The following is a 14,371-nucleotide window of genomic DNA, read 5'->3' as shown; positions in this document are numbered from 1 at the left end:
TGGCACTGCCCGCCACAATTCAAGACTTAAGAGTCTCAAGTGTCCCTGCAAATGTTCAACTGTATGCAAATAGAGACAATCAATCATGTTTGTTTTGATTCCCTCAGGAAACTAAAGCAAAGTAAAATTGGGAGAAAGCCAATTTTCACAACCGCTTCCCAGTTCTCTGTAATTTAAATTTAAGTTAACTCCATTCTCCATAATATAATTTTAACTTCTCTGTAATATAACTTAAAGAGGATACTGGTTCTTGAATAAGAAAAATTGTGCATGGAAATGCATCTTTTGGGAAATGTACTACTTAATAAGCCAGCATACTGGAAACGGGGAAAAACTGTCTAATCAGAGCTGAATATGTAAATTATTTCCTTAACACTAAACATGCCCACAAGTTTCAGCCTATAGAGGCAAGAAACAGCCTGGTACTTTGTATGTGTGAGCAGGGTGTAAGAATCTACAGCCATGCTAGCAGCTCTGTGAGGCTGTTATACTTGGGTACAGGGGCGCTTTAAAGGTGCAGTATGTAGGATTTAGTGGCATCTAGTGCTGAGTTTACAAATTGCAATCAATTGATAACCCCTCTCCTCCCCCTCCCCTTCCAAGTGTGTAGGAGAACCATCGGTGGCGGACGAAACTTGCGAAAAACGAGGAAGGCCCTCTCTAGAGCCAGTGGTTTGTTGTTCTGGGCTACTATAGAAACATGGCAGTGTGACATGGTGGGAAAGGACCTGCTCTCTATATAGATATAAAGGGCTCATTCTAAGGTAGCAAAACACAGCGATTCTTATTTTCAGGTGATTATACACAAATTAAAACATACCTATGAATATTATATTCAATTTCTGCCAACATTTCTGCCAATAGATCCCCCTAAATCTTACAAACTGGTCCTTTAAGCTAATTGCTTATGCCGGCATGCTAACATGCTCACAATGTCAATGCTAACATACTGATGTTTACCAGGTAAGTTCGTTCACTGTCTTAGTTTAGCCCGTTAATATGCTATTATTTGCTAATTAAAAAAAAATACAGCTGAGGCTGATGGGAATTTCATTCTTTTTCAGGTATTTGGTCATAAACCAAAGACAAATAAAAAATTTGACCTGGTGATGGAGCTAAAGGAAAAGATGAACAAAGTCATCAGGATTCATCCTCTGGTGACTATCTGAACCAAATTTCATGACAATCCATCTAATAGTTGATAGATATTTCAGTCTAGACCAAAGTGGTGGTCCAACCAACCAACATTGCCATCTGTAGACGTACAAGCTAACATGGACAAAACAACTAACAATCAAAACAAATGCCAGTGTTGTAAACAAAAATCACTTGATAATATTTAAACTAAACTAATGTATCAAATCAAGTTAATACAAAACATCATCTTACAAAAATCAAGTATTATATTTCTTCTTTCCCATCCCTAATCAGACTATTACATTTCATTTGTTGTTAGCTGATTACGTGTCAGTTATTTTGTTTTATTTCTAGTTTGACACCATTTTCAGTTGATCACAGTCTGTGGTAGCTGGTGCTCCATGCCTTGATGTCTTGGTGTTTAAGCCACTGACCATGAACTGCAGCATCCCCAGTTTTCAGTCTGGCCAGGGACCTTATTTGCATGTCGTTCCCTAGCTATTTTCCTGTCATCATACCTTTTTAGTAAGAGGTAAAAAGTGTCCCATAAATACTTAAAAAGAAGATTAACAAGCTGAGGTTGCAGTCGCAAGAGCAGAGGAGCAGTTAACGCCTATCACGTTGATCGAAGAAATTGTACAACTGCATCCATCTCATCCACCCATGTCACAATTTTTATTGGTCACTTTGGTCTCTGGCTATTTTTCATTAATACCATGACATAGCTAGCTATATAGCTATATAGGAAGATGACATCACCACCTACAAAGTTCTGATTGTCCAACTGCTTCTCCAACTAGCAAAATCAGACATGAATGAGTCAAGTCAAGTCAAATATTATTTATATAGTCCAATATCACAAATCACAAATTTGTATCCAGGGGCTTTACAATCTGCTCAACATACAACATCCTCTATCCTTTGACCATCAGTTCAAATGAGGTAAAACTCCCCAGAATAACCCTTTAACTAGGAAAAAACACCTGTGGCTGAATTCACAAAATATACTGCAAAAAGTCCTCCTAACTGACACTAAAGGTTTTTGGTCAGTTTGGTCTTTTGCTATTTTTCATGGCAAGCTATGTAGGAAGGTATGCACAAGCATTAAGTGAAGAGCAACTGGGCTTGTTTTAGATTCTTGAAGACATTTCACCTCTCACCCAAAAGGCTTCTTCAGCTCTGACTGACCAGTGGGGAGTTCCAGGCATTTAACCACTGTAAGGTCATTTACAGCTTTGACATAGATGGCCTCCTTCACTCAAGTCACACATCTTCTCTGCTTATACAGTATGACTAGATTTTTACAGGGTCCATGCAGTATAGAGCTGTGCAAACCATCATTTCCTGTGTTATAGTATTTTTAAAATTTTTTGTTGAGCTAACTGGATCCTCATTAATTAGTCCTTAATCAAAATCAATATATTGAAGCAGCGAGGCTCATTACCTGGAGCAGCGGACTGACTATGAGCAGGTCTTAGTGACATAGGAGCACCCTGTACTATGTACTTGTAACTTGATGAGATGTAAAAGCTAATTGTGGCACTAAAATGTATTGTGAATTACTCTAAGACCAAAACTTAGGAGTCCTAAATTTAGGACTGTTGTGCACCTTAATTTCAGGAGTTTCTCCCAACTCAGTCAGTAGCTACTTTTAGGCTGTTTTGTGAGTACAGCACCAGACCAATTTGATTAAATGAAAAATTTTGAGAGCAGCTCAGAGCACTCAGAGGTTGGAACCAGGCTAATGTAGAAGCGCTGTGTCAAGAAGAACCTGGATTCTTCTTCACATGATGTGCTCCTAGAGTGGACCTTCCACACCTGCTCTGATGTGAGTACAGTTCAAAAAGCAGATTCCCTGAGTTTATGGTGATCAGTAACCACACATCATGAAAACAGAGTTTTTGTGTTAATGATCACAGCTCAATTTGAAGCCCTCTCTGCTTACCACCCCAGTTACTACTACTACTACTACTACTACTAATAATAATAATAATAATGTAGAAATATTACTATGAAATTAAACTATGTGATTTTCAGGAAGATGAAATCCCGGAATCTCTGCAGTCTTGAACTTCTAGTTCTCTCTCGCTCTTTTTCTCTTTCTGACTCCAGCTGTAACCATGGCAACTAAAACAGATTTCATCCAGTTGACAGGAAGGTGTTTTGGTTACCATGACAACGGCAGGATGCCTGGCCACAGTGGAGTCTTGCGTCTCCCTGTCATCAGTCTCCTCTGTGGTGAACATTCAAACCATCCCTGTATACTGAACAGACAAGACAATATGGACGGTTAAATATCCATCCATCCATCCATCCATTCATATATCCTTCCGTCTTTCCTTCCTTCCTTCCTTCCTTCCTTCCTTCCCTCTTCAGTTTGTATATCACGACTGTAGGTCTATGGGATATAGAATGTAACTTCACACCCACCCATCATCTGCCAACGTTAAAATATTGAGATATTATGAAAATAAAAATGTTATTTTGATATAATTTATTTGAAGGCATAGTACAGTGTTGTTGGAAACTTCGTATTTGTTGTTTTAGATGAGAAGATTAATATACGTTTCATCTCTGTGCATCCAGTACAAAGACAGGTCCAGGACGTGTTTTAGCCCAGCTTCAATACAAACTTTTTGGTTTGAAACTGAAATGAACTTTTGTCCTGGCTTACAAAGACACAGTGAGTATAAACTCAGGTCTATATGGCAACATGTTTATTTTGCTGGAGGAGACTCCCGTTATTTATTGTGGGTGTCAGCTGATTGACAGGAGGTGAGTGTCATGTGTCCATCTGGAAGAAACAGATTTTCATGTTCTGGTTCTGTAGTGTGAACAGACAGCAGCTGTGTGCAGGGGCGGATCTAGAGAAATATTCATATATTCATGGGGAGACTTAAAGGGGTGACAGATATATGTGTATATATATATATATATATATATATATATATATATATATATATATATATATATATATATATATATATATATGTATGTATGTATTGCATATATTCATATTGCATACATCCATATTTGCTTGGAAAGCCCCCAAATAAAAATATTTTAACTCAAAAACATTACATTATTGTGGCATTGAATAAACATACCTAAAGGTGGAATTAAAAATTGAAATTAATAAATTGTTTTATTTCCAAATATTCAGACATTTTTCCAAATTACTGTCTTTTTTCATCTCAGTGATGCTCTCCCTCTTCCATCTCATCATCTCTGTGGTGTTCTTCTTCCACCTCGTCATCTTTAGCTTCCACCTTTTCACTTCCCGGTTGCTCTCTTTCTATCACCAGTTCTAATCTCTGTTCATTAGTTGGTGTCCTCTTTGGTAGAAAAATCTCTCTTCATTTTTACAAATGTCTCCTACAAGATTCAGAGTGATTTAACTACTGTGTTTTTCCCTTAATAGTCACACTGAATGTTGTGGAACGTTTGAGTGAGTGTGTGTTTTCGATTGCTGTGAAGTGAAAAACCTCCTGCAGTGTTTCCCAACAGATTTCTGAAATAAGATTCAAAGTGATCAGTAATTATGTCAGTGCAAGCTTTCTTTGAGGGTTTGAATTGGCTCCTAGGTAGAGACCTACATATAACATACATATTCACCAATTGTGTCACTTATACTCTGTGAATCCGCACATAGTGTTGCCAACAATCGAAGATATCTAGTGTTTATCCAGTAATGCTGATTAAATGTAAAAAGTCCTTTTCTCTGAGCTTCAGTTTGAAAATGTGGTGAAAGTGCAAACTCTCAGGTGAGCTTTGAATGAACTGTCACTGCATTGCTGACTAATGTGGCTTTTTGTTTGGGGCTTGGAGCGAGTGATTTTAGTGCTTTTCAAACTGGGTGCTTCTGTATGTTGCACTTGTATGACTGATCTGAAATTTGGACATGCTTGTCTGCAGAATGAGCAGTTTCAGAGATGTTGGTAGTTGCAGGCAATCCGGACCACTGGTGAATATTTGGGTTTAGTCAGGTTTAATCCATCCTTCACATAATCCAACATGAGTTACTAAACAAAACATGCTCTTTTTTATGTGAAGGACATCATCAAATGTGAACGTGTGGTTTATAATGCGGGTAACATGTTAGAATATGTTGGGATAAAAATAATGTTATCCCAGCAAATGCCTTTTAACATCATAGGTATCTATAGGCCCCCTTCTGCAGATGACACTCTCAACTCACAGAAGTCTTGAAAGAGTGCAATCTTAACAAAGAATTGTTACTTGTGGGTGATTTTAGTGTGAACTGGGAGAATAAAACTAAGAGGAAAAAAGTAAAAATGATCACAGAGAAATTCCAACTAGAACAACTAGTAAAAGGCCCAACTAGGATTGCAAAATGCTCCAGTACACAAATTGATCTGATATTTACTAACAAACCAGGAAGAATAATTTAATCACTGGCTCATCAGACCATAAGCTAACCCTATGTGCGAGAAAATTGACTAAAAGTAGATTTAAGACCACGGCAACTAAGACAATGATCTGTCAATGCATACCCACAGCTAAGCAAGAAGAATTTATCAATGAAATTAACAGCTTGAACTGGGATGATGTACTGTCCTCTGATGATCTGGACTATGGCTGTGATACTTTTACTCACAGAATCAACACTGTGAGGGAAAGATTTAATGTGAGGATACAGATAAAATCTAAAAATAAAAACAGTTTACCGTGGTTTAATGAAAATTTGTGGAAACTGATGAAATCTAGAGATGCTGCACTAAGGAAGGCAATTAAAACTAGAAGAGACACTGACATGCTGATTTATAAAGGTTTAAGGAACAAAGTTATCCAAGAACTATGAGAAGCTCTCGTTTTTATTTCAATATTTTGAATGAGGCAAAAGGCAAAAGTAAATTGATCTGGAAAAACATTGATAATCTCACGAGGAGGGACCCAAAATTTTTAGGAGATTTTTAACTCAAAGTACAAGGAAAGTTAATTACTCTTGCTTCTGTCTTTAATAGTTTTTTTCTTGAGTCTGTAAATGAGTTAGGAAAAAAAATTACGGAAAGGAAACTGCATATTGTTCCTATAGATGCTACAGGTCAGGTTTTTGAGCTGGTAGAGACTAATGAGTTACAAGTAAACAAAATCATCAGCTCCTTAAAAAGCTCCAAAAGTAGAGATGCTTTCCAATTTGACACTATGTTTGTCAAATCACACAAAGATATTTTGACTCCCCCTATTGCTCATTTAATTAATTTGTCTTTTAAACACAGGTCCTTTCCTGATGACTGGAAATGTGCCACTGTCACGCCTATTTTTAAATCTGGAGACCGCCTTGAAGCCAGTAACTACAGACCAATAAGTATACTGCCAGTACTCTCAAAGGTTGCTGAGAAAGTTGTCGTTAAACAACTGACAACATTTTTAATACAAGCAATTTTGGTCTACATTGTATGCAATTTGGCTTTTGAGCAAATCATGCCACTGAAATTGCTACCTTGCACTTAATAGAGCAAATTAAATCAAGACTTGACAAAAGAGGAGTATTTGGTGCTGTATTTTTAGATCTGCGTAAAGCATTCGATACAAACAATCATGATGTTTTGATATCAAAACTCTCCAAAATTAACTTCTCATCTAGAGCACTGGCATGGATGTCTTCATATTTATCTAATACGAGACAATGTGTTAAAGTTGGTAACACACTGTCCAGTAACATGAAGTGCACAATGGGTGTTCCACAAGGGTCAGTGTTAGGTCCCCTGTTATTTAGCCTATATATTAATGATCTCCCTCAACAATGTCATGATGTAGAACTACAAATGTATGCAGATGATACCGTTGTGTACACACATGCAAAAACAGCTGAGTTAGCTGCTGCTAAGCTAACAATTGCATTGGAAAGGATCACACATTGGCTTGATCAATCATGTCTGAGTCTAAATGTAAACAAGACAAAAGGTATGTTTTTATCTAAAACAATGGTACAACCTCCTAATGCTGATATTTTCATCAAAGGTGAAAAAATTGTTACTGAAAGTAGTTACTGATTTTATATATCTTGGTGTGACACTTGATCCAAATTTGAACTTTAAGAAACATGTTAAAAAATGACCAAACTAAAACATGTACTAAAGACCAATCAGCTGTGTGACCACATTATTAATTTCTAATTGACATTGTGGGTGTATGTGATGTGCTGTTGTGTGTAGCTTTGTATTTTGTATGGTGTGTTATGTGTGGTTTTTTCGTTTGTTTTGTTTTGTTATGTTTTGGGTTTTTTTTATTTGTTTGCCACTATCCATCTGCGGCCATTCTGTATTTCTACTAGTGGAAGTTAGCAACCCTACATTTAGCAGGAAAAAAAGCCATCAGCAGTCATTGTTTGTGATGGGACTTGGAGAGGCTGCACAGAAAGCTGCTGGGGCCGGGAGAAAATGGAAAATGTAGAACCTAGGACTCTACAGGGAGTGTCATCTCTTGCTGCATTCACTTGCACTCGGACATCAGAGTTTTGCACTTGTTAATTTCTGACTAGCCACAACTTTTCATATATATATTTTTAAATTAGATTGTCCAAAACTAGGTTGGCAGCTTGCCACTCCAGTAGATCTACCCCTGGCTGTGTGGGTGCGAAGTACGAAGATCAGTTCTTCCCTCTGTCAGTTAGCAGGTGTATGAAGTCTGCAGAGAGGACCTCTACTGCTCTTTTGAGGTGTGTTCAGTAGAATGCCATACATCACAATAGAGGATGTTACAGTATGGTACAAATTCAGTAAGGTATAATAAATTAGACAAAAACTCAATGAAATTTGGTGCTGACATTCATGTCCCCCTTAGTATGAATTGTAATAACTTTGGTGATCCCTTACTTTTTCGTCTAGTGCCATAATCAGGTCAAAAATCTAATTTGTCCTTTAATTTATGACAAAATACCTGCAATACTAATGATATTATCCCAACAGCCTCAGCTGTACATTTTGTTTAGTGCTAATTACCAAATGTTAGCATTCTAACATGCTAAACCAAGATGGTGAACACGGTAAACAAGCATTATCACTGTGAGCATGGTAGCATACTGATGTTAGTTTTTAGCTCAAAATGCCTAAGTACAGTATTGTTGTGCCTTAGTACATATAATGTATTGTATTTTATTGTATTGTACATGTACTGAACAGATAAACTATTGCTATTGATCTGATCTCAGTAGCCTAAAATTGCAGCCCAGGCAACTTGGCGTAATGCACCTAAACTCATTCCTGTTTTTAAGGCTAAGATTCCCTTTTCAAACAATCATTTCAGACAGCCAACTCATGTGGATGGATTATTATGTGTATGCTGTATGACCTTGTCACTGCCCACAAGGAGGCACTAAGCTCTGCACAGCAGGGATTGAGTCAAACATAGGTAGACTCAGAAACTACAGGTGGATGCCAGCATAACTACACTGGTGTGATTAAAAGGGTGTGTTACAGTAAGAGAGAATATGCTGCATGAATGGATTGGCAAACTCGAGCTGACTGCCTGAGCTATCTTGCAGGCTGGGCTTCATTTAACAATTTCCAAATCCAATAGAAGTGAAAGATTTTCAGGTGATACATTTCAGTGTTAAAATGGTAGTGAAAAGCTTTTCTGTGGTCAGCATCACATTTCAGTCAACTAATTTACAAGGAATAGATTAATATAATAAATGTAGAATATGTACAGCATTAGTGTTTGGCATCTCTCTGACCTTGTTGCTCCCAACAAAGAAACATTGATCCTGCACATTAGAGAGTGGAGAGCGACAATACTCACTTTCCCCCATTGGGGAAGATAGACCGACAGGTGGATGCTGGGGTGAAGGTGGGGCTTTTGAAACTACGCCACCATGATTATAAGGGTGTGTTGGATATATGTTACAGGAAGGGGAGTATGGCATGTGAGTAGAGCAGCAGCTCAAGTTGTTGCCTCAAGGTGTCGCCTCATTTAGCCTCAACTCGTTAATCAAGGATTGTCCTCTATTGTTTCCTTAGATATTGTTGGAATACCTTTGACCCATATTAACAGTTGGCAAGAGAGGAGAAGGGTTTCTATCTGTGTTTATAGTCATTTCATTCACTTTTAAAAACTAAAGGTCTCAAATTTGGTGTCAAATCACTTGGATTAGATCTGAAACAAGTTAGCCAAAATATCAAATTAAGTTAAACCTATTTGGTGCAGCCTCAAGTAAGATGTAGGACTGAACGATCATACCAGCCAACAAATGTATCTCCACTGTGATAAAATAACAAATAAGTTAATAGCACAGTCGGTATTGTGTCACTGTAGAAGACTGTACAGTCTGTGTTGTCTTTGTCTTCTTCTGTGTCTTGTTATCTGTCCTCTAATATACAGTACATTAACTGAGCACATGTATGTTCTGTCTGTGTTTGTTTGTGTTTTCAGGTTGAAGGGGGTCATGGAGCAGATGGACCGTGGCGTTGTGGACCTGCAGGAGCTCCGCAGGAACCTGGAGCTCGCTGCTGCCATGTTGGATGCTGTTTACACTGATGAGACCAAGTGAGACGGATTGGCGGACGGATGTATAGAAAATAAATCCTTGTCACTGGTTGTCCAAGCTGTGACTGCTTTCTTTCTGCTCTGCAGGCGTCTGTTGGACACTGAGGACGAGCTCAGTGACTTACAGGCGGAATCGGTGCCCAGCGAAGTACGTGATTGGCTAGCATGCACCTTCAGCAGGAGGATGGGCGTGGCCAAGCGTCGTCCTGAGGAGAAGCCAAGATTCAGGAGCATTGTGCATGCAGTGCAAGCTGGGATATTTGTAGAAAGGTAAACATTGCTGCTGCCAGATTCAGCTGTGCAGGAGAACAACACATATTTCTGCAGGCTTTTGTAGAATGAGAATAAATGCACATGAAAGAATATGGTAAGAAATCCATATGCCTCCACAGCTATGCCAGCAAACAAGCTCTCTAACTGGTGCTGATTCTGATTGGCTGGTGGTGTCTGCTAAAATTATAATCACATACATATTGCCTTCACAAACATACTTCCGGTCAAGTGTATCTTTGTAAATCTCTTTTCTAAATCAGTGTTCAGTGTATGTTAAACTGTAGGTAACCAAGGCAACAGCACTCATGCTTCAGGCTCTGTTAACAGTTAACCAGCTGATGAAACTAACCTAACTATGGATTTAACTGACCACAAATACACTTTAAAATAGGGAGGAAGATTTAAACACAGCCTTACTTTGTTAGCATACTTTAACATGTCAAGCGTCACACACTTTCACTCTTAAAGCAACAGTACCAAATTATCATGAAGTATAAATATTCAAAAATGTTTTTCATTTTACTACATACACAAACAGAAAATACTGAAAACAGTGTCCTGTACTGTAAAGGGGAAAAATGATAATAAAAAAAGTCAGAAACTTTTTTTGAGAAATGAATACTGATAAATTCATGTTTACATAAGACATTCAATACAGACACACAATAAGTTTTTTATACATACAAAAACAATTGTAAAATTGTTAACTTTCTAGACTTTGTCTGCTAAATGAGACTAATATACATATTTGTGATTTAATTGCATACACTATATGGCCAAAAGTATACGAACACCTCTGCCCACATAGTCTTGTGTACCTTGTGGTACTTTTCATGGTTTGGGTTGGATTCCTTAGTTCCAGCTGATATCTTATTGCTACAGCATACAATGATATTTTAGACAATAGTCTTCTTCCAACTTTTATTTTGGGTTTGGCCCTTTCCTGTTTCAACTTGACCGGCCTGCAAGCCCTGACCTCAACCCCATCCAACACATTTAGGATGAGCTAGAACACCGACTGTGAGCCGTTCACCCAACATCAGTGTTGGACTTTGCTGATGCTCTTGTGTCTGCATGGGAAGTTCTAACACCTGCTGGAAAGTCTGACACCAGAAGGCTGTCATAGCAGCAGATTAATAATTATGGTTTACATAGCCATGTAGTGGATTATGTCAATAACAGGGGAAATTCTATAACTTCTGAATGTCCAGTCTGCTGATTGTCTAAAACTAAAGAGAAACACTTTCAAATGTTCAGTCAGCTCAGTTATGTTTATCCTCTGCAGAAATCTGGGGCGTCTGAGAACAGAACAGAAAACAATCATCAAATTCTTGAAAATAAACATCAGAACATCCGGTCGACCTCACTGAAGATATGATTACGAGGTTGAACAAGAAGTGTAATGATGTTAGTGTGTGGGCAAGCTGGAGATGGAGATCATCACAGGGAAACTGAAGTCCAATATCATTAGACTGTAAATGGCCTTGAGTGATAGAAAGATATCAGTTCATCTGCTGCAGCTTAATGACGCATGAAATCAAAAAATATCTGCTGCATCGGCCCCAAGCATCACTCACTGTGTGTTTAGAGCATGGTTACCATGGCGACAAACTATCCATCCTAGTCACAAACTATGGAGGAGGGTGGCTGGAGGTCTGTGTGAGCAGTGTTTATATCCATGCAACTGTCTGCATCTATATGTGATTTGTATATGATATTTTTATGTGTGTGTGTGTGTGTGTGTGCATGTGTGTGTGCATGCGTGCGTGTGTGTGTGTGTGTGTGACATCAGGATGTACAGACGGACATCCAACATGGCTGGTCTGACCTATCCTCCCACAGCTCTAACGGCTCTGAAGGTAAAAACTGTTTTACTGCCGCAGTCCCATCAGCAGGAAGTGACATCGTTTCATTCTTTTAACCCTGTGTTTGATTAGAAGTCAGAAAAAATCTAATAAAATCAATTCTTTGAAGTCTGTACTGTACCTGTGGTGAGGGACAGGTTTGTTTTCTCATACCCAAATTCAAAAGATTGTATTCTTTTAAAAACCCTGATGAGCTCCTGGAACTCTTAAGGAAGGAAATTAGGAAGTAGAGGAGAAAAAGAGGAATGAAAAGGAAGCAGGAGGTAAGGAAGGAAGCAACAGAAAAATAAAATAAGTATTAAAAGGTATGGCAGAAAGTGAGGAGGTAGATAAAGAAAGGAAAGCACAGGAAAGAAAGGAGGATGTGGGAAAGGAAGGCGGGGTAAAGAAGGAAAAGAGGAGGACAGGAAAACATAGAGACGAAAAAGGAGAAAGTAGAAGAGGGAAGGAGGAAGAAGGGAAGGAAAGGAGGAGGTAGGGGAGGAAAAAAGGAGATAGGAAAGGAAATGAAGAGGCAGAGAAGGAAAAGTCAGAAACCAGGAGGAGAAGCAAGGGGAGGAAAGTAGTGGGTAAAGAGGGAACAGATGAGGTGAAGTGGGAAAAGAAGAGATACAGAAGGACTGGAAAATGCAGAGACTAAAAGGAGGTAAAAGAAAAAGGAGGAAGGGCAGGGAAGGTGGGGGAAGGGAAGAAATTGAAGAGATGAAGAAGCAAAGGAGGAGACAGAAAGGGAGGAGGTGGAAAAGGTGATGACATTTATTTCCCCTCAGGGCTTCCTGTACAAACTCAGACAAAAAATTCAATTACTATAATAATCACCATAATTATTCTCATGTATGCTTCTCTCACGATATAAAACACATCACCCATTTAAAGTGTAATCATGAACCAATGAATGATTAGAATTATGAATTTAATTGGTCATACTGTTTGTCTTCCTCTCAACATGAGAAAATATTATTAGCACACTGCCCTCTACTGGTCAAAAGGTGCACAACACTGCATCAGACTGAATGAGCAGGACCAGACAGCTTGATCTCAGAGTTACTTGTTGTATCTGTACTGGACTGTCCCATAATAGGTGTTATTGGATGTTGGTGTATCAGATGATAAGGTTGATTTTACTGACTTACAGTATTACTGGTTGTTTTTCAGGAAGTGGATCAGTGGTCGTTTGATGTTTTTTCCTTCCACGAGGCCACTGGAGACCACGCCCTCAAGTTCCTGGTCTATGACCTGCTGACCCGCTATGACCTCATCAACAGGTTCAGGGTACACACAGCTTCTTATCTTTAACACATGTGGGGCCTAAATTCAGGGAGGGTGGGGTTAAGTTTACAGGTGAGCAGATTTCTTAATGAACAGGTTCAGGGGCTAAGAAACTCCAACAGAGCTGCAGAGTTTGAGATTTTCTGTGGGTTAATTCATACATTCATATTACATGTATTCTTTCGATCCATTTATATAGTGGAGTTTTCACAGTTTTTGGACAACTATGGCACAGAGACAAGCTATATCGCATTGTATTTTCAGGGAAATTGTTGATCTAAAAAAAAAGACATAAAAATAACATTGGCCTTATCCTCTAAAGTGTAAACCTACAGTCTTCAACTGAGAAGATTCTTCTTGGGTTTTTTTAAGGAATAGTTTGACATTTTGGTAAATACACTTATTCGTTTTCTTTCTGAGAATTAGATGAGAAAATCAATTTCACTCTCAGCCAGCTGATGATTAGGTTAGCTTAGTTTAAAGGCTAGAAACAGTGGGAAACAGTTAGTCTGGCTCTGTCCAAATGTAAAGAAATCTGCCGGCCAGCACCTCTAAATCTCACGAATTAACACATCATGTCTTATTTGTTTAATCCATACAAAAACTGACATTCAAAAACTACAAGTTGTTGTCATGTTTCCTTTCATTTTTGAATAAAAAATGTCAGAGGCAGCTGGGCTACTAGATGTGTAGTACCTACAGTACTTGTACTACCTGTGGTACCTGTGCTACCTGTAGTCCTGTGTTCAGATCCCAGTACAGGCTCTGGTGCAGTTTGTTGAAGCTCTGGAGAATGGCTACAGCAAACACAAGAACCCCTATCACAACCTGATCCACGCCGCTGATGTCACTCAGACCGCCCACTTCCTGATGCTGCACACCGGGCTCATGGTAACACACACGCACAAAAAACACATCAGAAATAATAATAATCAGTAGTAATAATCCAATAAAAATGTATATTATGATATTATACAAAAAAACACTGAGTACTTTTTTATACTTTTTTTCATTGCAGATTGTTCCATGGTATTTTATTCTATCATATATTGTATTTTTTACAAGCATTATCTACTTAAGTAAAGAATCTGAACACTTCTTCCACCACTGCCAGCATATAATTGAATCATATCATATTGTAACCAACTAACACTGAACTTGATACTTTTGCATTAACACATGATGATCACAGAACAACCATCAACACATTATAGAACCGCTCAGCCACAATACACACTTTTGTTGCATTTCAACATTGAGCTTCATTCAGCACAGTTTAAACAGTTTAACAATTTTTTTCACAACTAACAATGTGTGTG

At 38.4% G+C, this 14,371-nt stretch overlaps 1 protein-coding gene across 1 annotated transcript in view; it reads left to right on the top strand.

The window, feature by feature from the left end:
• The window catches only part of pde1a (phosphodiesterase 1A, calmodulin-dependent), a 31,676-nt gene that overhangs the window by 7,665 nt on the left and 9,640 nt on the right, over window positions 1–14,371 (top strand). The window contains exons 4-8 of the mRNA XM_044366212.1: window positions 9,532–9,645; window positions 9,733–9,915; window positions 11,711–11,777; window positions 12,939–13,055; window positions 13,803–13,943. Coding sequence (XP_044222147.1) covers window positions 9,532–9,645; window positions 9,733–9,915; window positions 11,711–11,777; window positions 12,939–13,055; window positions 13,803–13,943 — 622 coding nt within the window. The remainder of the gene's footprint in view (window positions 1–9,531; window positions 9,646–9,732; window positions 9,916–11,710; window positions 11,778–12,938; window positions 13,056–13,802; window positions 13,944–14,371) is intronic.

Source organism: Thunnus albacares, chromosome 11 (genome assembly GCF_914725855.1).
Source record: "Thunnus albacares chromosome 11, fThuAlb1.1, whole genome shotgun sequence".
Lineage (NCBI taxonomy): Eukaryota > Metazoa > Chordata > Actinopteri > Scombriformes > Scombridae > Thunnus > Thunnus albacares.
Note: the sequence above shows the minus strand (reverse complement) of the source record. Positions and strands in the feature narration are given on the sequence as shown.